General features: G+C 64.1%; 1 protein-coding gene across 1 annotated transcript in view; it reads right to left on the reverse strand.

Moving 5' to 3' along the window:
• Positions 1-393: 393 nt before the first annotated feature.
• The window catches only part of LOC114082099 (nuclear pore membrane glycoprotein 210-like), a 37741-nt gene continuing 15917 nt past the window's right edge, over positions 394-22217 (reverse strand). The window contains 19 exon segments of the mRNA XM_071607251.1: positions 394-1605; positions 2633-2716; positions 2810-2905; positions 3118-3519; positions 3685-3855; positions 3978-4467; positions 5904-6040; positions 6429-6646; positions 7228-7403; positions 8502-8676; positions 9999-10090; positions 11395-11553; positions 11919-12050; positions 12984-13064; positions 15019-15198; positions 15363-15426; positions 16855-16989; positions 17100-17227; positions 18622-18750. Coding sequence (XP_071463352.1) covers positions 1505-1605; positions 2633-2716; positions 2810-2905; positions 3118-3519; positions 3685-3855; positions 3978-4467; positions 5904-6040; positions 6429-6646; positions 7228-7403; positions 8502-8676; positions 9999-10090; positions 11395-11553; positions 11919-12050; positions 12984-13064; positions 15019-15198; positions 15363-15426; positions 16855-16989; positions 17100-17227; positions 18622-18750 — 3150 coding nt within the window. The 3' untranslated portion in view covers positions 394-1504.

A 22217-nucleotide genomic window follows, 5' to 3' on the forward strand; every position in this document is an offset into this window, starting at 1 on the left:
GGCTCAGCTCCAAGGCAGGTGGAGCTCAGACCCTTGGGAAGAAATGGGGATGGACCTCAGGGACAGTGGGCAGCAGAGGCCCCTTGGCCAGGCGGGGAGCAGGAGGGCCCAGGAGCTGCCGAGGGTCGGTGGCGAGGAGGGCAGCGTGGCCGGGGGTGTCCAGGCCATGGAGATCAGCAGGGGCCAAGCAGGCGGGGGCCATGGCAAGGGGACATGCTCAGTTGACATTGGATGACGTGGTGGCAGAAGGGCAGGCCCGTCCCCCCGCGCAGAGCCGCTGGCTCCTGTCCCCAGCTGGGTTCCCTAAGGAAGGGTACCCTGGCCACAGTGGCCTGGGCTCGCCTGGGCTCCGGCGACAGGACGCGGGCAGCCCCGCAGTGACCACAGCCCTCGTGAGAACAACCACAGAACTTTATTGACCACACCAGGAGCCGGGCTCCGCGACATCCAGGTCGTCAGTGTGAGCTCAAGTAACAGGCAAGGCACAAAGGTCTCCGTCCCCAGCTGCAGAGCAGTCAGTGCTGTTCCCAGCCCCACGGTGGGCCTCAGAGGCTGAGCACTCAGCAGACACGTGGCGTGCAGGTGTGGCTGGCTCCAGGCGCACGGTGCACAGCCTGGATCCAGGGCCTGCCCTCCCTGGCCCCAGACCTGGAGGGGGCACTGGGCACAGCGGGGTCTGAGCTGTCCTCTGGTGGAGTCCCCTCCTGGAGGGCAGGTCCTGGGTGGCCGCCCAGCCTCCTCGAGGCCAGGGTGGGCTCGGGGCCTCCAGGAGGCTGCCCGGCGGCAGTGCGGGGCAGGGGAGGGGATCTCAGGCAGGAGGGGACACCGTGGCGGGGGGACACTGCAGCTGGGGGACACTGCAGCTGGGGGACACCGCAGCTGTGTCTGGCTCGGGTGGGCCGAGGTATTGAGCGTGGCACAGGAGCGGCAGGGACGCTGGGTCTCTGTGCTAAAGGGACAGCAGAAGGCCCCATGGGGGCTCAAGGACACTCCAGGGACAGGCTCAGGCTGTCCTGGGGGGCAGAGGTCACGCGGAACCAGGAGTTTCTACAAAGACGCAGAGCCACTGTCACAGTGGCCCCCGGAGGGGACGGAGCCGCCCTGGGTGCTTGGCTCTGGGCTCAGGCGTCCAACTGGCTCGGCTCCTGGTCGTGGCTGGGGACAGTTCCTGAGGTGGGCGGGGCTGGCCCAGGACACTGCTGTCCCTGGCCTGTCGTAGCAGCAGCGACAGGGAGAGTCTTCACGGGGAGGAGACACACAGGCCAGGCGCCCCACAAGCCCCAGCGTCACCAGAGAGCCCTTCCCTGAGACCACGAGGGTGACACACGGGTGACTCGCCTTGCCACGGCCCAAGGTTCTGAGGACGCAGCGCTTTTTAGCGGCAAGGAATACAAACACGAGGGTGTACGGGCTCCTGGTGGCCGCACGGAGTGGGCCGCGGGGCTCAAAGGAGGAGGGACACAGCACACTGACCGCGGGCTCCTACCCACGGGGCGCTCAGGAGCTAGTGGGAGGCGTAGGCTGGGCTCCAGAGCCCCAAGCGGGGGCTGCCTCTGCGACCAGGAGGCAAGGCATGGAAGGAGGCCGGAGAGGAGGCCGCTGGATCTAGGGAGGAGGGAGAGAGAGAGTGAGCAAGGGACCCTCTGGGGGAGTAGACGTGTCTTCAACCCTCTTAAGCCAAAAGAAGCATTTATGAAGTGCCTGCTGCATGCCTAGGACACTTTCCTGATGAGGCCTGAGGCCTCCAGGAGGCAGCAAAGGGAGATCCTCAGGGGTATGATGTGGAGAGGGCGGTCATTGAGATTGTGCAGTGCCCAACCTGTGCAGCTGTGCAGGGTGCCCCTGTGTCTCCTGTTCCTACTCAGGGGGCTCACCCCCTGTAAAGGGAGCCCCTGGGTTATTTCCCCACTAACCCTCTGGGGTGTGGACAGGCTTCCAGGGGTCCCTGGGTTTTTGGAAGAGGATGTACTTCTGTAGACAGAAGCACTCTTCCAGGTGGGAAGAGGTGAGAGCCTACCGCAGGTATGGCTGTAAGGGAAGTGTGTCATCGAGAGCTCGGTGGCTCTCCTAGGTCCCGCGTCACAGGTGAGAGGCGTGGCAGGGCAGGGGCTGTGATTCCAGGGGCCAGGACATGTGTGGCATCTTACTTCCAAGGAAAATGCTTCTCTCTATGAAACTCTGCCCTCGTTCAAAAAGTCCAGTCCCCAGCCTCCACCCGCGGCTGCCCAGGGCCAAGCCTGGATGGGGGCCCCTGGGCGGCGAAGGGGAGCCTGGACCCAGAAAGGGGTGCCGTGAACAGCTGCACAGGATGGGCACTGCAACCCCGTTAGATGGTGCTCCCAAAAGGATGTGCCTCTGGAGGCCTGTGGGGTCACCAGGCCTGTAGGGCCACCAGGTCTCAGGTCCCTCGGAGACGGAGGGGTTTTCAAAGGAATAGGCTTTGCCCTTTCTCCCTCTGGGGGACCCCTCAGGACTGCCCGGACCCCCCGCCTGACTTGGGTCCCACGAGGCAGTCCCAGAGTGGACACCTGGGCCAGCATGGGCAGGAGCCCGGGGCTGTCCCCCCACACCCCCACAGCCCGGCCCCGGGGCTCAGGGACCCCCCAGTCTGCCCATGGCGGGGACTACTCACAGTGGGGACTGTGCCCAGGGCTGGCTCGGGGCGTGAGGACCACGGGGCCAGTGAGCTCCCGGGGCCCATAGACCGTGTGGTAGGCTGCGAGGGCAGGCAGGTCAGCGTGGTCAGTACGGTCAGCAAGGGTAGGGCAGGCGGCACCCCCGCGACACCCCACAGCACCCCCCGGCTCACCTATGACGGTGACGGCCGTCCCGGCCAGCAGGGTGAAGAGCGAGAAGAACAGGGCCTGGTAGGAGTCCAGGAGGTGCTGGAAGAGACCGGCCCCGTCTGCGCGGGGACACCGTCAGCAAGGCCAGGCCAGGGCCACCCCAGGCCCCCGCCAGCCCCGCCCATCTGGAGGGTGGCCTGCCAGTGTCTGCCGGCCCCAGGATGCCCAGCAGGGCCACCAGGGCAGGGGACCCGCTCAGAGTCCACCCTGCGTCCCCTCCAGGTGGGAGGTTTCCAGTGGTGACCTGGCCCAGGGCCGGCCCAGGACGCACCTCGTGGCTGAGGAGGCAGGGAGGCAAGGAGGCCAGGAGTCCAGCCTCGAGGCCCGGCCAGCTGGGGAGACCCGTGGGAAGCCGAGCCATCGTCACGCTGCCCATGACAGGCGGCTCTGGCAATGGTGTCCGGGGACAAGAGGGTCAAGGGGTTTGGGAGCCAGAAATGGCTCAGGAGGGCGGGTCCCAGGAGGGGAGGACGCTGGCCAGGGCCCCCCGGGAGGAGGATGCTGTGGCCGGAGTGGGGGCCGTGGGGGGTCACAGGTGGACAAGAAGCCAGGGCCTGTGGGGTCCCATGGCCACTGCGGGGACCCAGGCCCACCAAGGGCCTCAGCGGGCCCAGGCACCTAGTGACCCCGACTCTGGATAAAACACTGGGGGGGGGGGTCGCAGGGGCCGGAGTTCAGTCCTCGGTACCCAAAAAAGGTGACTGTCACCTCGAGGGACACCCTGCACTTAGGACCCTCCAAGTCTGCATCTGACCACAGGTTTCCACTGACCCCCGAGACCATGCTGGCCGTCCCTGCCCCTGCCCCCCAGGACCCTCCCGTGACGTCCCGTCCTGACACTCATAAGGACCAGCCCCACAGCGATCCAGCACCAGGGCCACCGTCACCGGGATGGTGAGGGCCTGGTTAGTGGCAGGGCTGGAGAAGGTCAGGGCGGTGGACAGAGGGCCCTGGCTGCCCGCCCTGGGGTCCGAGACGCCGACCGTGTAGGTGATGAAACTGGGCAGCCCTGGTGGCACCGCACAGGACGGACTCCCAGGAGGGCCCTGGGCCAGGCTGGACAGCGGTGAGCCAGGCCATGACCACCGGGCAGCCCAAGGCGGTGGGCAGAGCCCCTCAGCCCTGGCTCACCCAGTGTGACGTCGAAGTCCGGCTCGGCCGAGAACACGTCTGTCACTGGGAGGTCGAAGACGTCTTGCTGGAACCGAAGATGGCAGCTGAGGAGGGCCTCGGGCCCCAGAGCCGGGATGGCCGCCCTCTGGGCCGCGGAGCACTCGCTGCAGACGGGCGGAGTCAGGAGGCCTGGCCCGCGGCCACCACACCCGGCCACCCAAGGCCAGGGACAGGCGGGCCCCAGGGAGGCGAAGGTGTCCCCTGGGTGGGGACAGCTGGCCAGGCGCAGCTTGGAGGCAGAGCACCTGCCCAGCCGTGGGGTCCTAGGCTCTGGGTGGCCTCTGGGTTCAGGGACACTGGGAGCCACCTCCCCACGGCATGGACCTCTCAGGTTAGAGCTTCTGTCTCCCACGGTGACGGTCACTCTGGAGGCTGTGGCCTCCTGGAAGCTGGCCTGAGCCGTGTGGACACGCCGGGCCACGCTCCTCTGGGGGACACTGACCACGATCTGTGGAGGGCGAGGCAGCTGGTGAGGAGCCGCCCGCTGGCCATCCATGCTGGGCCCCCCGTGACCCCTCCTGAGCCTGCGGCCTGCGGACACCCGGCCCCAGGTGACAACAGGACCAAGGCCTGTCCACCCGGCCAGCACAGCGTACACTCAGTCCGCTGGACCTCATGACCCGGCCTGCGCCCCTCTCGACCTCATGGCACCTGTGACACCCAGATGACACACCAGTCAGGAGCTCCTGACCTGACCTCGCAGCCAAGAGGACCCACTTTAGTCTCCTGTCCTTTACTCAGAGTCATCAACCCCCACTGCAGGCCACAGGCAGAGGCCACACTGACCCCAGAGCCCAGGCACTGCCTCCTTCCAGGTCCCCAGGGGCCAGCTGGACAGGGCTGACCACCACAGCCCCGGACAGCACTCCTGGCCCTGGCTCCGCCCCAGTCCGTGTCCCACTTGATGCCTGTGGCTGGGCCTCGTCCCCAGCCCTGCGCCCAGCCCGTGTCCCGCCCACCCTCGGGGACACAGGAGGCCCCAGGTTTCCTGGCAGCCCCACGAGGAGGTGCGACCCCACCTGGACCCCCTGTGACCCCCACTGTGGTGCCCACCCCCTGCCCCGGCTCCCCTCAGGAAGGGCCGTGGGCGCCTGGTCAGCCACGTGGACAGGGTCACCCCAGCCCTGCTCCCTGAGGCCACCTGCGCTCAGCCGCGGGACCAGCTGCCCAGACCTCACGCCTCCAGGATCTGACCAGAGACCGGCCAGGCCCAGGACGTGCAGCCCTCCTTCCAGCAGCCACCCAGGGCCCTGCGCCCCGGGACCTGCCTGCTGGGCCCTTCCAGGAGGCAGGACACGCCCAGTCCTTGGCCACCCAGGCGTGGCACTAATGTGCCACCGGGGTCCACGCTGACCTGTCCTCAGCCGGACAGAAACACGGAGCCAAAGGGTTGCTGCCTCTAGAAGGCTCTGAAGGTGACCTTGTGGCTTCACTCTGTTGGTGACGTCACATCATTGAGCTTCCCTTGGTGGCCTCAGGTGGCCTCGGTGGCCTCAGGCAGCTCAGGTGGCCTCGGTGACTCAGGCGGCCTCGGTGGCCTGCGTGTCTTTCTAAGATTCCCCTGAGAGGAGCGGCCTCTGGGGAGGAGGCCCGGGGGTCTTGTCCCCCCTGAACAGCACAGCATGGTCACAGGGCACACAGTGCTTCCCTGCTGTCACCAGCCACCCGGGGACGACTCAGAGCGGACGCAGGGCTGCACAGGCCACAGGTCACACTGTGCCGTAGCACGTGAGGGGCCTGACTGAGCACCTGCAGGTTTGGGGACCCAGGTCCTGGCCGACCCCTGGACACACGGTACTGGTTTAAAGGACAGGCGTTCCCAGCCACAGGCCAGGGCGCCGTTGCCCACGGAGGGTGGGCCAGGCCCGGCGCCCACTGCCCTACCTCCTTTTAGATCCTCAGGTGCCTGGGGACCTCGTAGTGCACCGTCACGGACCCCGCGTCCCGGGCCACGGCCACCCCCGTCTTGGGGTCGACCTGGAGGATGCTGTCGGCTGAAGAGCTCCAGGTTCCTGGGGCACCTGGGAGGAGAGGCCCCATGTCACCCGTCCCCCCCCCCCCACAGAGGACGGCCGCCCATGACCTCTTCCTGACCCCTGCCCACGAGGGGCCTTGTGGTTCAGCCTCCCTGCCCGCCTCCGTGGCCACGTCCTGGTGGCCCCTTCTGGCACACCTGCTCTATGGACTGTGGCTGCCCAGCAGACCGTCCCCAGGGGTGCCGTCACCAGGGGAACTGTCCCCAGGCGCCCACTAGGGAGTGGCCCTGCTACCAGGCAGGTACATCTCCAAAGCCAACATGGCCTATGTGGCCCTCTGGTGGCCTTCCTGACCCCTTCAGGGCACCCCAGGGTCCCCCTCCCACCCTGGCAGGCGCGGTGACCCCGAGACCGCCCTGGTTGGCTCTCTCACCCTTGGGGCCCGTGAGCGCAGTGGCCAGGCAGAGGACATCCCCGACCACCACGGTGCCGGGCAGCTCTGGAGCGATGGCCGGCAGGACGGGCAGCGGCACGTAGTCGGAGAGGCCAGGGTGCTCGGGGTCCCACACGCGCAGCAGCGTCAGGCCCACGCTGACCGTGCGCAGTACGCAGATGTTGGTGGTGCCCTTGGTGACCTGCACGAAGTCCTCTCTGGGGACAGGGAGGCGCTCAGCTGGAGGGAGTCCCAGGGCTTCGCAGGCCTCCTCACGCCTTGCAGGACAGAGGCCACAGCCCCTGGCCACCCAGGGCCAGCACCGCCACCCCACACCCAGAAGGGAAGCCGCGGCCAGGAGGAGAGTGACCCCCAGAGAAGGCCTCTGCTGTGGGACAGCCTCGCCACGTCCCCTCTGTGCACCGGTGACACTGTGCCTGCCACGTGGCGTGACGGGCGCGCTAAACGGCTGGCGCTTAGAGAGCAGCTGGTGCCCGTGTCTCCTAAGGCCCCACTCTGCCAGCTCGGCCACCGGCCGTGGGAAGCCCAGGCTGCAGTGGTCACCACCGGCAGGATGCTCCCTCTGCTCCCCCAGACCCTGGAGACGGTCTGCTCCCTCCGCCAGGCAAGGTGGCCCCTCCCTGGGAAACCACGAGTGACCCCAAAATAAAAACAGATTTGAATTGGACAGCACTGGGTCCTGTTGGTGGCTGAGCCCAAGTCCCCACCTGTCGCCACACCGGGTGGAACCAGGGGCACCCCGGGTGGGGCTGTGACAACAGTGTCACCCACACCCTACCTGTTGGTGGCAAAGCTGAGGACCGAAGTGTGCGCGTGGAAGACGTCTCCAAAGTGGTCGTGGAAGTGGACGGTGAAGGTCACGGTCATCCCCAGAGGCAGGGCCGCCAGGGCCTCCTTGTCCTGGGTGTGCAGGACCAGGCTCATGGACATCCTCAGGTAGGAGATGGGGGACACCTGGAGGACAGGGGCAATACGATGACACCCTTGAGCCGGGGATGGGCCTCCAGAGCGCCAGGCCTATGACCCAGTTCCCGCCTCCAACCGTGCAGGCCAAGTCCCCCGGGTGCCACCCAGGACACCCACATCAGGACCTGGAGAGACCAGAGTGCTGTGCTCGTTGCTTAAGCACCACCGGCTGTCACCTGGCTCTTGGGGCACGTGAGGCGGGAACAATGCCCCTTGGGTCAGAGAGGAGTCCCAGGTGACGGAGGAACCCGAGTCCCATAAATCGCAACTCAACAAATCTCTCTGGATCCCAGGCAGAAACCTCCTGGTCACAAAGCCACCCCTCCCCAGTCCAAAGTCACCGCAAAGTCCCGGGAGGCAGTGGCTGGTATAGTTAGCGCTCAGCACGTGCGTGCTGAAACAGGATGAGCACTTAGCCACTTTCATGAGCTTGAAAGTATCGTGGGGGGTCCCCGGCAAGTGCACCGTGTTTGGTCAAGGATTGACCTCGCTCTTCCCTGGGTGGCCCCCGCAGGGGCTCCACTCCCAGGGGTGGCCACGTTAGGGATCAGGCACGTCAGGCAGTGTACCCTTGGGCCGGGGGGACGGGGCACCAGCCCTGGGCCCCCGGGCTGATCCAGGCCCTCATTGGACTTGTTTCCCATCTATGAAACAAGGTGGGTGGAATCGGTGACCTCTTGGGGTCTTTGGCTCCAACGGCCACACACCTGCCCAGGATTTGTCCCTGGGTGACTCTTACGTAAATCCCTACCCACGGTTTACAGCTGGAGAGTGAACACATACTTTTTTTTTTTTTTTGGGTACTGGGAAACTGAACCCAGAGGTGCTTAACCCCTGAGCTCCATCCCCAGCCCTTTTTGTATTTTATTTAGAGATAGGGTCTCCCTGAGTCGCTCAGGGCCTTGCTAAGTTGCTGAGGCTGGCCTCCAACTGGCGATCCTCCTGCCTCAGCCTCCTGAGCTCCCGGGATCACAGATGTGCACCGCAGGCCCCCGGCTGGGTGAACCAGTTTTACACCAGAAAGAGGAAAAACGTGCCTCTGAGCTTTAGATTTTGTTATCCCAAACAGGGCCAAGTGCCACCCACCTTCACGGCAATGATGATGGTCTGGTTGGCCCCGAAAGGCTCCTGAGCGGTCACTTTGACAGTGGACGTCCCGATCACAGAGCCGGACACCAGGAAGCCCCTCTCATCGGCATGCACGACGGGAACCTTCTCAGGCCCCTCCAGGACACGGTAGCAAAGAGCCGCGGCACCGTCCCTTGGGGAAGAAGACATCTGTTTCTGCAGATGGCTGCGGGGGTGGGGGACGGCCCTGGTCGATGCCTCGAGATCGACCATCTGCCTGCAGTGCAGCGTGTGCTGTCGCCGTCTGCAGCCTCGTCAGCCACCCCCAGGAGACCTAAGCCAGAAAGCCTGTGGCTCTGAAGACAACGTGGCCACACACTCCTCAGAGTGGCCGTGGGGTCAGCGGGCAGCGGGCGACAGACCCTGAGGACGGTTGCATCAGCGACACGGTCATTTATGGGTAAAGATGGCTTCTGCAGCTAACGGTCACTGAGGTCAGGCCGCCTGGTGCGGTGGAGAGTGCGGGGCGGGGGCAGGACTGGGGCGGGGACAGGACCCTGGTGGGGACAGGATCCAGGTGGGGACAGGTCCGAGGTGGTCTAGAGCTTCCTCCGCCTTCTCTCTGGCCTCGGTTTCGTCAGCTCTGAAAGGGGAGGCCGAGTGCCCCGTCCTATTTCTGGGGGCTGCTCACTGGACCCTGAGAGGGGTCAAGGACAGCGTCAGCAGGCACTGAGCCAGGGGACGTCCTGTGGTGTCCTGTGCCCTCTCCTCTGCGGCCAGCCCTCCAGGTGATCTGGGCCGCGGCTCCCCTAAATCTGGGGGCCAGCAGCTCTTACTTGAGCCCTGGCTTGGCCGTGTGGCCCCTTTCTTGGTGGGCTCCTGCAGGACGCCTGCTGTCACCTGATGTCACCTCGTGCCATCCACCTCTGCCTGCATTCCTGGGGCCTAGCACAGTGCTGGGCACTGAGTTACTTCCGGCTGAACACTCCCTGGGTGTGCGTTCATAAAACATGGAACTCGGCCCCCGGGCCCTTAGCAACTGCCACTTAAGCGCAAATGCTCCTTAGGAAAAGTGTCCCTGTCCCTGTGAGGGTCAGGTGGGAATCACGTCTGCTCAGAACCTTTAAAGATGCACTTTTCGGACGTTAATGTGCATGGCCACCGCCCAGGGACCTCATTACAGGGCAGCTTTGTCCTTGCGGGTCTGAGCAGGGCTGCGAGGCGCACTTGACCTGGTCCCAGGTGAGGCCGCTCTGGTTAATTCATGGGCTCTGCTTCTGAGTCATTTGAAATATTTAACAGTCCAAGTTGGAACTTGTTCCCCTTTTCAACCCCGAGCTTCCCCCGTGAGTGGGAGATGTTTCTAGGCTGCGGTAGGCGGGCGGCCCCGGAGGAGGCCAGAGATGGGCAGTGGCCGCCCAGGCCCAGCCCAGTGCCCAGAAGGCCCCGTGGTGTCCAGATGGGCATGGGGGGGCAGCTCCCAGCCCTGCTGTGAACAGGAGCCGGGACACGTACCTGTTTGTCTGGAGCTTGATAAACGAGTTGGGGGACATTAATATTTGTCCTGCTTCTATCTCGGGGTTCAGCAGCCGCAGCTTCTCGAAAACCTGGGAAAGAGGGTGAGCTGGGTCTCCCACGGCACGCCTGAATCCCCTTATCCACAAGTGGGGGCTGGGGGCCAGGACGAGACCAACGGCAGACTATCTGCCCCATGGCTGGGGACACGATGGGGCTGGTGGCCCAGCCCAGGAGCAGCAGCTGTCTGCACCCCGTGGGAGCTGGGCCACCCGGCTTCACCCTCGGCCTCGGCCTCGGCCCCCATCACAGGAGACTCCACAGCAGGGAGATCAGGCCCGGCGTCCTGCTCGGGGGACCCCCGCCACTGAGACATCCTGTCCCTGTCACCATCTCAGAACAAGCCTCTCTCTCTGCTGTGGCCCATCCGGCTCCGTCCCCTCTGCCATGCTCGAGGGCTCCCGGAGGACACAGGGGCAGCAGGACTCCTAGGGAGCCCACCGCCTACATTCCCTCTCCAGACCACATAGGGCAGCTGGCTCCCTGCCCTCCAGGCAGCTGGTCCTGTGTCATGAGGCCCCACCCAAGGCCTGACCCCTGACCACAAGCAGGGCCCCTGACCACCTAAGCAGGCTCCGCCTTCCCCTGAGTAGGCTCCACCCTCCCCTGAGCAGGCTCCACCCTCCCCTGAACCAGGCCCCACCCTCCCCTGAGCAGACTCCACCCTCCCCTGAGCCAGGCTCCACCCTCCCCCTGAGCAGGCCCTGCCCTCCCCTGAGCAGGCCTCACCTTCCCATGGGCAGGCTCCGCCCTCCCCTGAGCAGGCTCCACCCTCCCCTGAGCAGGCTCCGCCCTCCCCTGAGCAGGCCTCACCTTCCCATGGGCAGGCTCCGCCCTCCCCTGAGCAGGCTCCACCCTCCTCTGAGCAGGCCTCACCTTCCCATGGGCAGGCTCCGCCCTCCCCTGAGCAGGCCTCACCTTCCCATGGGCAGGCTCCGCCCTCCCCTGAGCAGGCTCCACCCTCCCCTGAGCAGGCTCCGCCCTCCCCTGAGCAGACTCCGCCCTCCCCTGAGCAGGCTCCACCCTCCCCTGAGCAGGCCCCGCCCTCTCCTGAACTAGGCCCAGCTGCTGTTCCTGGAACCCACAGGCTGTTCCCGGTCACCAGGCCTTTGCTGCTCAGATCTGCAGCCAACCCTGCCACCGGCAGAGTCCCTCCATGCAGTCTGGCGACACCACCCTTGGGCTCCCCCCAGGGTGACACACACCCCCTCTGCCCGTCCTCCCCAGGCAGGCGCAGCCCCTCAGTGCAGCGAGGGTCCCCCACACCAGGGGCCCAGGAGCTCTGGGCCAGGCCCCTGCGCTGTCTGCTGCCCTCACGGCTGTGTCCCGTCAGTACCTGGACCTGGATCTCGTCCGAGAGCTCCTTGGCAAGGCCGTGCAGCTGTCCCGCCGAGGGGTCCAGGGCCTTGACCACCACCCTCAGCCCCGTGCGGCCCTTGGCCCGGCCCAGCAGGCTCATGGCGAAGTTGTACTGCGAGGGCAGCTGGACGGACGCCTGAAGGCAGAGAGTGGGCTCAGGGACGGGCCTGGGGGCACCCTCTTCCCCAAGGCCACTGCCCTCGGCCGGGGTCAGATCTGCTGACCCAGGGCCACACAGACGGCAGTCACCCACACAAGGCCACCGGCCACTCTGCATGGTGCCTGGGACGCGGGGTCACTGAGCGGGGCCTGGAGCCCTATGTGTGCGTGGGAGTGTTATGTGGGGGCTGCTGGGTTTTGTGGGGTCCCCCACAGGGCCCACTGCAGGACGTCTGTGATAAGCCACAGTGTGTCCTGCAGCGGGCCCTGTGTCCCCTGCCCTGGGACAGGCCCCCGGGGCGATGAGGCCGCCCGCCCTCCGGGAGGCAGGCTGGGCCCTACCTCGTGGTGCCGTCCGCAGAGCTCCAAGATGTCGCGCTTGGTGACCGACCAGTGGAAGGTCAGGCCTGGCACGGCGTTTGCAAAGGAGAAAGGGCTCTGGTTGTTGGTGACCCCAGTGACATAGACGGGCATCTGGGGGTGAGAGAGCCGGGCCTGTGAGCACCCACGCACCCAGGCTGGGGACCCTCCTCCTGGAGCTCTGCCTATCTGCCCATGTCCACCCCAGGCCGGACATAGATTCTGGGAGCCATGACCAAACACCAGATAGTCCAACCACCGGGGACCGGCCTGTCCCTCCCTGCCAGGGGCTGTGCATGGCCAGGTCCATTTCTGGAAAGACCCCTGGGGCTGCAGGAGGCCTGCGGACACCCCTGGCCACTCAGCCCATGCTGCCGAGGTCCGCACCCTCCTGCTGACCCTCCCAGGCCTTGTGGGGCGTGGACACCGGCAGCCCGGCTCCTTCAGCCTGTGGGCAGGCGTAGGTGAGCCGGCCACCAGCTGGCCCCCAGCCCGACTCCAGGTGGCAGACTGGGGACACGCAGTGCTAGCCACACCCGCAACCAGCTGCACAGGCCTGAGAACTGTCTGACTCGCCCTGGGGATGCTGGGGACATTGGGGACAACCCCAGGTGCATGGGAGGACACACAGGCCCCTGCACCCACGGGGCGCTTCACACGAAGGACGAGGGCACTCTTAGGTCCTGGTATTGGCAGGGGCTCTGGGAAGCAGGCCTCCTGGGTGCCAAGGACAGCAGCCCTGGCTGTGCACAGGACTCGGGGTATCCACGTCCATCGCTCACCGGCCAACCTCACAGGTGCACGGGGTAGGGGCTCCTGCTCTCCAGGTGCTACCCAAGGTGGGGGATGGGCAGCCTCGCCCTCAGGGAGGAGGCCAGGTGGACCCCAAGGGGAGACGCTATGCTTGTGTTGCACGCCCACCCCACCCCAGGCCCAGAACCGAGCCTAAGCTGGGCACCATGGACACGTGGCTCTGGCCCAGGGAAGTGCCCTCACAATGGCTTCGTCAGAACCAGAACACGGAGCCCCATCCCGACTGGTCCTCACCTGGGTGCCCGTCCTCATGCGCGTGATGGGTGCACGGATCCTCACCGCCCGCAGCTGCACCACCTCTAGCTCCACCAGGTCCTGGGAAGAGACTGGGCTCAGGCTGCGGGCCCTTCAAAGTCCCCATCTGGCCCCTGAGCCTCGAGGCCTAGCGGCCCAGCTGACCCATGTTAGCATGGCAGGCTTGCTGGGGCCTGTTCTCTCAGCGGGTGGCCCTCGCAGGACAGGTCTCTAGGTCCACTCAACCCCAAATCCAGCTCGTCCTTCTCCCTGACTCAGGACACAGGCAGGCACACAGGAGCCACAGGGTGCGGTGAGAACAGACTGCACATACTCCCACATTCTCATCTCCATGCTTCTGTTGATCTGACCAAATGCCCACTTCAGTGGCCTGCTGACCTGCGCAGCTGACCTGGGCTGTGCTCAGGCTACTAACCCCTCCAGGCCTGCTGACAGGCTCAAGGGGACCCTGTGCCTCCTGACTGCTGTCAATCCTTGGCACTCAGCTGGTCCTGAAAAGCACTCACTCTCCCACCGGCCCCGGGTCCTCCTTCTCTGGTCCATTTCCACTAAGAGGCCTGGGCCACCCAGCAGGACCACCCAGCAGGTTGGGGTGCTGATTCTGAGCTGGGGTTGGACAGCTGGTCCTGGATGCTTTGACCAGACACAGCTCGACATGGACGTGGGTCCAGGGAGCAAGGGGGCCAGCAAGGCCAGGCCACAGGGAAGAAGGGCAGAGGGGAGGGGACAGGGCTGTCGTCCTCTGCCTGGCCCCAGAGAGGAGGAGCCGGGTCCCCCCCAGAGAGAGAAGCCAGCAAGGCACCCGGGGCCTCTGGACCCCGTGGAAGTTTCCGGGCGCTCAGGGCTGCCCTGCGTCTGCTGGCACGGAAGAGGGTCAGGGCGTCCCCTGGTGCTCACAAAGCCTCTGTGGTCACCCGGATGCTTGGAAGCCCGCACTGAAGCTGCGGGCAGAGGAGTCCATCCGTGGACTCATGGTTGGATCAAAGTCCGCCTGGGAAGCAGGATCACACGCCCTGAGCTCAGAGGGCTCGGGCTGCTCGGAGGGGACCCGCTTCTGGGCGAGGGACGCTGGCTGAGATCTGAAGAGGCCCTCCTCCCTGGTGGCCCTGCATGCCCACGGGGCTGTCCTCAGCCCCCAGCGCTCAGTGTGGCCGGCAGCGGGACCCCAACCTGCACCTGAGGGCCTGGGTCACCACGGTCGAAGGATGCCAGGGGCACCCAAGGCCTCTGGGGTACCCCTGAGCCTCTCACAGCCGTGGAGATGACCCGGCCTCCACTCCAGGAGATGGAGGTGCCCGACCCCCGGGAAAGGCAGCGGACCTCGGATGCTGACCCCCGGCCTGGAGCCCCCCATGCAGGCGGGGCAGGAGGCCCGCCCAGCAGGGACAGCTGTCTGGTGACCAGGAGGAGCAATCAGGCCTGTCCCCCCAGCAGAGGCTTGGGGACACCTGACTGTGGCAGGTGGCTCACGGTCCCTCCTGGAGGTGCCACCCCTGACTGATTCTCCATCTGCCACACTTGGGGCACGACCCTGAGCGCACGCACACTGTCACCCACACAGTGTCCCCTCCTCTGTCCCTGGCACATAATCAAACCCCACTGGGAACGAGCCAGCAAGACCAAGAGCCTGGCCACGTCCCAGACCTGCCACACGAGGACAGGGCCACTGGCTGGTCACTCCAGGGGCTCTCTGCAAATGGGAGCCAGAGGCACAGAGCTGAGGACCGAGGAGAGGACCGCACAGCGTCCACCCACTGGGAGCACGGGGTGGGGTGGTGGCCTGGCCCGCCACAGGAGACCTGGGAGCCTCGGCCTGCAGGAGGCACCCGGGGACGGGGCCCACATGGGCAGTTTGTCCCGGGAGGGGACACACAGGGACGGCAGGTCCAGGGGCAGGTCCCCAGGAGTGCCTGGCACCGCTGGCCACACGGGGCTGCCTGGACCCAGGGCACCAACCCGCAGGGCTCCCCACCCCAGGCGTGGCCGGTGCCGGCCACCACGGGCTCAGGGATACCTGGGAGCCCACGATGACCTTGCCGGTGTCCGCGTCCGCCGCTGGCACGACGCCCGACACGGTGCCGCTGCCCACGGCCAGGCCACGGACCAGCCCTGTGCTGCCCACGGTGGCCACGCTGGCGTTGCTGACGGAGAAGAGGATGTGGGACTGCGGCTGGGGACCGCCCTCAGAGGTGACCTGCGGGGCAGACGCGTGGCTTCGTGGGCACCTGCACACGCGTCAGGAACGTCCACCCTCGGGCCAGCAGAGGCCACAGGCGGGCTTGTCCTGAGGCGGGGCGGTGGCCTCCTCGCTGGGACCCGCTGGGGACATGAGTGGGAAGGACAGGCCTCGGCTCCTACCTGCATCGTGGCCCCGATGATCAGCGTCACCCTCCTGGGAATCAGCCTGAATGGGGGGAAGACCCGAGGGGACGGGAGAGGACGGGTGAGCCTCGGTCACGTGGGTCACATGGGGCACAGCGCCCACGCCTCAGGAGCTGGTGGGCAGAGGTCGGGCGGCGATGATGGACAGTGGACCGGTAGCCATGGGTGACCGTGGGGGCCTTGGTAGGGCACGCGTCCTCTGGCCCAGGACAGAACCACAGAGCCCAAGGCGGGTCCTGTGATGGGGACACAGCCCTTGGGGGCTCACACACGTCACCGTCTGCCACCTCTGGCTCCCAAGGTCCCTCCAGATCCCTGAGGACGTGAGGAGCCCAGCGGCCATCTACTCCAGCATCCTCGGGATTTCTGAGGCTCAAAGAGGGGCCGAGGGGCAGGCAGAAGGGACACAGCGCCCCCCCCACACGGCAGGTCCCCACCCCCTGGGCAGCCCCACAAGTCCCCACGGCCATGGGAGCCGCCAGGATGCTGCCCATGGTAGGAGGGTCAGCCTCCCAGGGCTGCGCCAGGGGGAGGAAGGTGACCGTGCCCTGGAGGCCAGCACCATCCCCTGGAAGCCTACTCTGTCCCCTGGAGTTCTGCACTGTCCCCTGGAGGCAGGCATGGCCCCTGCCAGCTTTGGACGCAGGTCAACAAAGCCCACTGGCCCCTGCGGGGCCAAATCCCTTGGAGGGTCCAAACAACAGGGTGCCCTGGCCCCGGTGGCCTTGGCAGTAAGACTCTAAGGACCCGACAGAGCCCAGCGTCACACGGAGACAGGGGCTTCAGGGCTGCCTTCCCCAGAGCGGCCGGCCCTGGGTGGCTCCGGGTGGCTCAGTGACCCCTCTGCCCGCACAGCCCCATGGCAGGAGCTCAGCCCCCAGGCGCCTGGGCGGAGGCTCAGGTCAGGTCTACACAGTGCATCTGCCACTTCCCTACGGGCCACTCTCTGGGAACAGTTCTTGCTCGTCCCCTTGCCATGTGACTAGGCATGCCTCTCCTTAGGGCCACACAGCCCCCTGTGTCACAGAGGGAGATTAGAAACACTCAGGCTGGGCTCAGGGGCCCACGCCTGTCATCCCAGCAGTTTGGGAGGCTGAGGCAGGAGGATCGCCAGTTGGAGGCCAGCCTCAGCAAAAGTGAGGCCCTGAGCAACTCAGTGAGACCCTGGCTCTAAATAAAATGCAAAACAGGGCTGGGGACAGGACTCAGTGGTCGAGGGCCCCTGGGTTTAAGCCCTGGTACCAAAAAGCAAAACCCCCAGCCACCTCCCTCCAGCACTGAGACCTGCCTCCCGGCCCCGGGGCCGGGTGGAGACCCTCTCCTCAGAAGCCAGGACAGGCACACATTTTAACAGGGCCTCTCCGTGGTGACTTCCTGGGCTGTTGCTGGACCGTCCAGCCTGTCACCAAGAAGACACCCTCCCCCAGCAGGGGCAGACCCCAGAGGGCGTGAGAAGGGCCCGTTTACTTCAATCTGCTGCGGGGTCGAGCTGATCCTCTGTCCGGCGGTATCGGTCACGCTTGCGGTCAGGCTGGTCTGGCCGATGGCCGTGCCATGCACCAGGAACGCAGCCGTGTAGCTGTCCAGGGCTTCATCCAGGGCCCTGAAACAGACGGGGCGCTGGGTTCCACCTCCGGGTCAGACCTGCCAAGGAGGGCGCAGTCGGTCCAGCACTGTCCCTGAGAAGCCAGCCTGACCCCCGGGAGGACTCACACCAGGGTGATGATCTGGGAGGCCGCCCGCAGCTTGAGGTCCATGAAGGCAAAGTACTTGGCCAGGAAAGACTTCTTGTAAAAGTCCAGCACTCGGACGTGGGCCTTGACCATCTTTCCAATCTCCACCTGTGTCGGGGGGACAGAGGCTTGAAGGACCAGTTCCCTCAGGTGGGGACAGTGACCTCAAAACCAATGCCCTAGGAGCTGGCGATGAGTTGCCCAGGATGACCTCTCTCTGGACTAGGTCAATCAACAAACAAACACCAATTAAGTACTTATTGTATACAACAGGGCTTGGGGACACTAAGAGACAACAATTCCACTCCCTACTCTTAATGGATGAACCACAGAACCCCGAAAATAAGGTATAGCTTAGGCCAGGCGAGGTGGCCCACGCCTGTCATCCCAGCAGCTTGGGAGGCTGAGGCAGGAGGATCGTGAGTTCAAAGCCAGCCTCAGCAACAGTGAGGCCCTAAGCAAATCAGTGAGGCCCTGTCTCTAAATAAAATGCAAAATAGGGCTGGGGATGCGGCTAAGGGGCTGAGTTTCCCTGAGTCCAATCCCTGGTACACTCATTCAAAAAAAAAAAAGAAAGAAAAGAAATATATATAGCTTATAACTCCATCATGCATTCAACAGGAGCTCAATAAGTGCTCACCAACTGAACAGTTCACATCTGGCAGTGCATAATAGCAAGTGGGGGCTGGAAATGCTTAGCCAAAAAAAAGGAATCTAGTAAGGAAATGAGCAGAGAAATCACATTATGGGAGGAATATTTAAGACCCGGTCGGGAATGTTAGCACTTTAGCTAATTAATGATACTTTGTAGGTAAGTAGCCTAAGCTGCCTGAAAATTTGCCTTTTAATTACCAACCGTTACACCCACTGGGTCAAACAAGAGGCTGACAGCACCCCCTGGAAGCCTGGCGTGGGTTACCTCTGATATTGGGAGTCATAAAAATTTCCTGATGAGCTGGGTGCCTGTAATCCCAGTGGCACGGGAGGCTGAGGCAGGAGGATTGTGAGCCTCCACAACAGCGAGGCCCTAAGCAACTCAGTGAGGCCCTGTCTCTCAATAAAATACCAAAAGGGCTGGGGACGGGGCTCAGGGGTCGAGTGCCCCTGGGATCAGTCCTGGTACCAAAAAAATATAATAATAATAATAAAAAGAAAAAGTTTCCTGATGAGGCCAAAGAAAACCCAGATCTATTATTTACCATTTTGCAAGAGCAATTGGAGGCCCTGAGCTCTCCCCAGGGTGGTGAAACTCCAGAGGAGCACAGCTGCACCCGGGATGGGGGGCCCGGCTGCTGTGTGACCTGCGGGCGCTGGAGGACACAGGTCCCAGGCCAGGCTGGCTTAGCTGACCTCGCCAGGGTCTATGGCTGAGCCTCGCGGATGTCGGCTGGATGAGGAAACCGGACAGCAGTGGAGATGCTGCCCCTCCCCACCCAGCCAGGGAGCTCAGAGCAGCCCAAGGGCAGTGGGAAGGCCAGCTTTGAGGGGACATGTCCACTGACCTTGTCAACCACGCGGACATACAGCTCGTGGATGTCTGAGATGTAGACGGTGGCCTCGGCTGGGGCCAGGAAGGGCAGGCACAGGTCATGGATCAGGACAGTGGCCGAGCCTGGCAGTAAAGGGTGCACCTGCAAGATGTGGGGTGGGTGGGGTCAGGCCCCCATCTCTGGGGTGCCGCTGCCTGAGACCAGTGCTTGGAGGCAGTGGGCAAGGACATCCACAACCCAAGGGGTGTTCTGTCTACTTCCGTGGGCCCCATGGCCAGCCAGCAGAGGAGCTGGGGATGTAAAATGTCCGTGCTGGGGATCTCAGAAAGAGCGTCTATCTCAACTTTGTCCATTTTACAAAGAGAAGAAAATGGAAGCTGCTCAGAGAGGTGCAGCGGGCGGCCTTGGGACACACAGCAACCTGAAGGCAGAGTCAGGATTTAATCCCAGGAGGCCAGGTCCTGTTCTGGCCGTCTGTTTCTGCGACTCCATGGGGCGAGGCTGCCAACCAGGAGCCGGCAGAATAGGAGACAGGTGCTTTCAAAAGTGAGTTCTAAGAAACCCCCATTAGAGCTCACAGCGTCACAGAACCTGGGGACCGACCCCAGAGGTCACTCAGGCAGATGCTCCTAGAGGCTCATCCATCTCTACACCCTGGCTTTGCTTGAGGTAGTGACCACAGCAAACGCACCAAGTGAAGGAGCAAACCTGAGCTGGTGTTTTCTGGACTTTTACTTGCCAATGTCCCCATTTTAACTCTTCTCTCCCAACCCCTTCCAGGGACTCCACTTTCTACAGAATCTCCCCCCTAACAAATGGCACCCCAGTCTCTCTCTTGTGCTGCCAGATGATGGGCATCCCCACACTGGACGTTTCTCAGCTGAACATGGACCAGCTGCAACATGTCATAGTGCTTAGGTGAGTATTTCACCTGGGGGTTTTCGGTTGGGGCGGGCAGGGCCAAGGGGGGTTGCGGCCCGTCTCTAGCTCACTTTGCTTCCTGCTCTTTGGGATCCCCTACTCAGGGGAAGGGCGATGTGCACAGCGACAGGTCAGTATCTGCTAAGAGGACTTTCAGTACTAAGAATCTGGAGGGGGAAAAATCAGGCTTTGGACTCAAAAGGAGACAAGCAGCCAAGATCATATCGCACCCTGGTTAAAACACGTCCACGGCTTTCCAGTGCTCTGAGGTTGAGCCCGAATCCTCAATGTGTCCTACTGGAGACTGCGGTGGCCAAGGCCGCAACCCCCCTTGGCCCTGCCTGCCCTGGCTGAAAACCACTCAGTTGAAATACACGCCTAAGCAATACGACACTCGCAGGGCCACAGTCTCACTGCACCATCCCTCATAACCATCAAGCCCCAGCCACATCAACCTTCTCTCCTGTCCTCACGGTCAGCAGGCTCCTGCCCGCCTACCTGCCGTGTGACCTTATAGTCCACCTTGAAGGTCTGGGATACAGCCAGGATGGTGGTGCATGCCTGTCATCCCAGCAGCTTGGGAGGCTGAGGAAGGAGGATGGTGAGTGGGAGGCTGGCCTCAGCCAAAGCGAGGCCCTAAGCTCTTCTCCCTTGAGCTGTGCCTTCTGACTCCAACTCAGCCTCCACCCCATACAGGGGAGGCCCCTCCATTACTTTGCTGACTTCTCCCAGGGGCTCCTGTCACCATCTCTAACACAGCCTTAATGGAGAGCACCACTCAGCACCTCCTTCCCCTCCTGGCCTCTCCACCCTATGCTGGGCCTGGTGCCTGGCACAGCCTGGACCCTGGGCACCTCCCTCATCAGACAGAGGCACCGAGGGATTCTCCAGATGCACAGACACCTGGTCCTTGAGCCAGCCTGGCTGTCCAAAGTCTGAACCTGCCTAGTGAAGACATGGAACTTCCGGAAAAATACCCGTGCACCCCCATTCATGCGGGAAGTACTCCCCGTCGGGGCTCCTGGTGCCAGAAGAGTCGGGGGATGCCTGTGGCAGCCAGGACGGAGGTGTCGGGGGGAAGGATGGGCAGCCAGTGGGAAAGGCCAGTGGGTACCTCTGCCCCCCAAGGAGAGCCCATTGGGAACCGCAGAGAAGAACGAGAAACTTCAATTTTTGCACATTTTAAACAGAGGCAGAAAAGGACAGTGGGAAGGTCACTGTCCCTTCCACTCAGCTGTCAGAGGGTGGACGTGTGGCCACCTTCTGGAGGCTGGCCTGCCCCGTGTCTGGGGTGCCCTGGCTCCCTTCACCTCTGTGATGACGCTGGGGCCTCACAGGCCACGTTGGGGACAAACTGGTGGCTGTGGGGACCTGCGCCTGACCCTACCAGGACCACAGCCCCTGCCTCTCATGGCCTGGGTCCCGGGCTCCTCGGCCAAGCTGGAAGGACAGAGCTGGGGACAAGCCAGGCCTGGAGTGAGCCCTGGATTCCAAGAGCTGGAGTGTCACCCGAGGACATTGGCAGACGGAGCCCAGGGCAAAGTTGTGTCACCTGTTTGCAGGTGACGAATGCAGTGCTGCCCTAAAGAACCAGTTGCCATCCCAGCCCCCGCCTCCTCCCCAGGCCCCCACCCTGCTTTAAAGTCCCCCGACAGGTGGCCTTCGCAGAGACCAAGGACATGGGGATATCTCTGCCTCTCCGCGGCCGCGGGCTCCTGTTCCCTGAAAACCTGTGCAGGCTCCATGGTGGGCCAAGCATGTGAGACAGAGGGGACTGTGTCTCTTCCTGTGCCCCAGGAGTCACCCTCAGCCCAGAGGATGACCTCGGCTCGCGTGACAATCTCAGGCTCTGAGGGGAGTCCTGGCCTGGGTGCTGGGCATATGCCCCTCTGTCCACAGACCAGTGTCACAGAAAAGTAGGGCCACCTGAGCTCAGGCCCAGCTGCTGCCACTGCTCCCTGCCTGCTCCCCAGCCTGTGTCCCCAGCAGCAGTGGCACCAGGCCCTGCACTGCTTCCCAGGGCCTAGGAGACACCAAGAGGCACCACTGTGTCCTCTGCTGCCCTGTCAACGTCATCCCACACCCAGCAGAGCCCTTGGCCTGACAGGAACGCCAGCCCTGCAGAAGGGACACAGCAGTGAGAAGTGGCTGTCGCTCAGGTGGCAGGGGACGCTTGGCCCTGCTCCTGTGACCACGCAACCTCAGCTGGAGGGCTCATCTTGAGCCACCTGGCTATGTCAGCTGGAGAGGGACCCGAGCTCACGTCAGGGAAGTGCCCCTCTGTGTGCCCGCTGGACACGGGGCCGAGTGGCTGAGCTGGCCGTGGCCTGCACAGCCTGGCTGCCCCGAGCACAGGACAACAGGCCCTACGCCTCCCTTCCAGGGCCCAGGGCTGTCCCTGAATCCTCAGTGTCCAGGAGGAAGAGGAAGTGTCCCAGCAGGGGTGAGACCCAGCAGGTCCCCGAACTAGCAGCTGAAGACCAAGGAAATGTGTGAAGTGTCCTCTGGAGGAGGCTGGGAGGACCTGCAGACGGTCAGCACTGAAGGGGACATCCCTCCCAGGGCCACAGAGGCCCACAGGGCAGGGCCCAGTTTCCCTCTAGAGCCTCGAGAGTCCCTGCAGGAGGAGGAGGAGGAGGAGAGGACGAAGAGGAGGAGGAGGCGGAGGGGGAGGAGGAGTAGGAGGA

Source organism: Marmota flaviventris, unplaced genomic scaffold (assembly GCF_047511675.1).
Source record: "Marmota flaviventris isolate mMarFla1 unplaced genomic scaffold, mMarFla1.hap1 Scaffold_44, whole genome shotgun sequence".
Classification (NCBI taxonomy): Eukaryota; Metazoa; Chordata; class Mammalia; order Rodentia; family Sciuridae; genus Marmota; species Marmota flaviventris.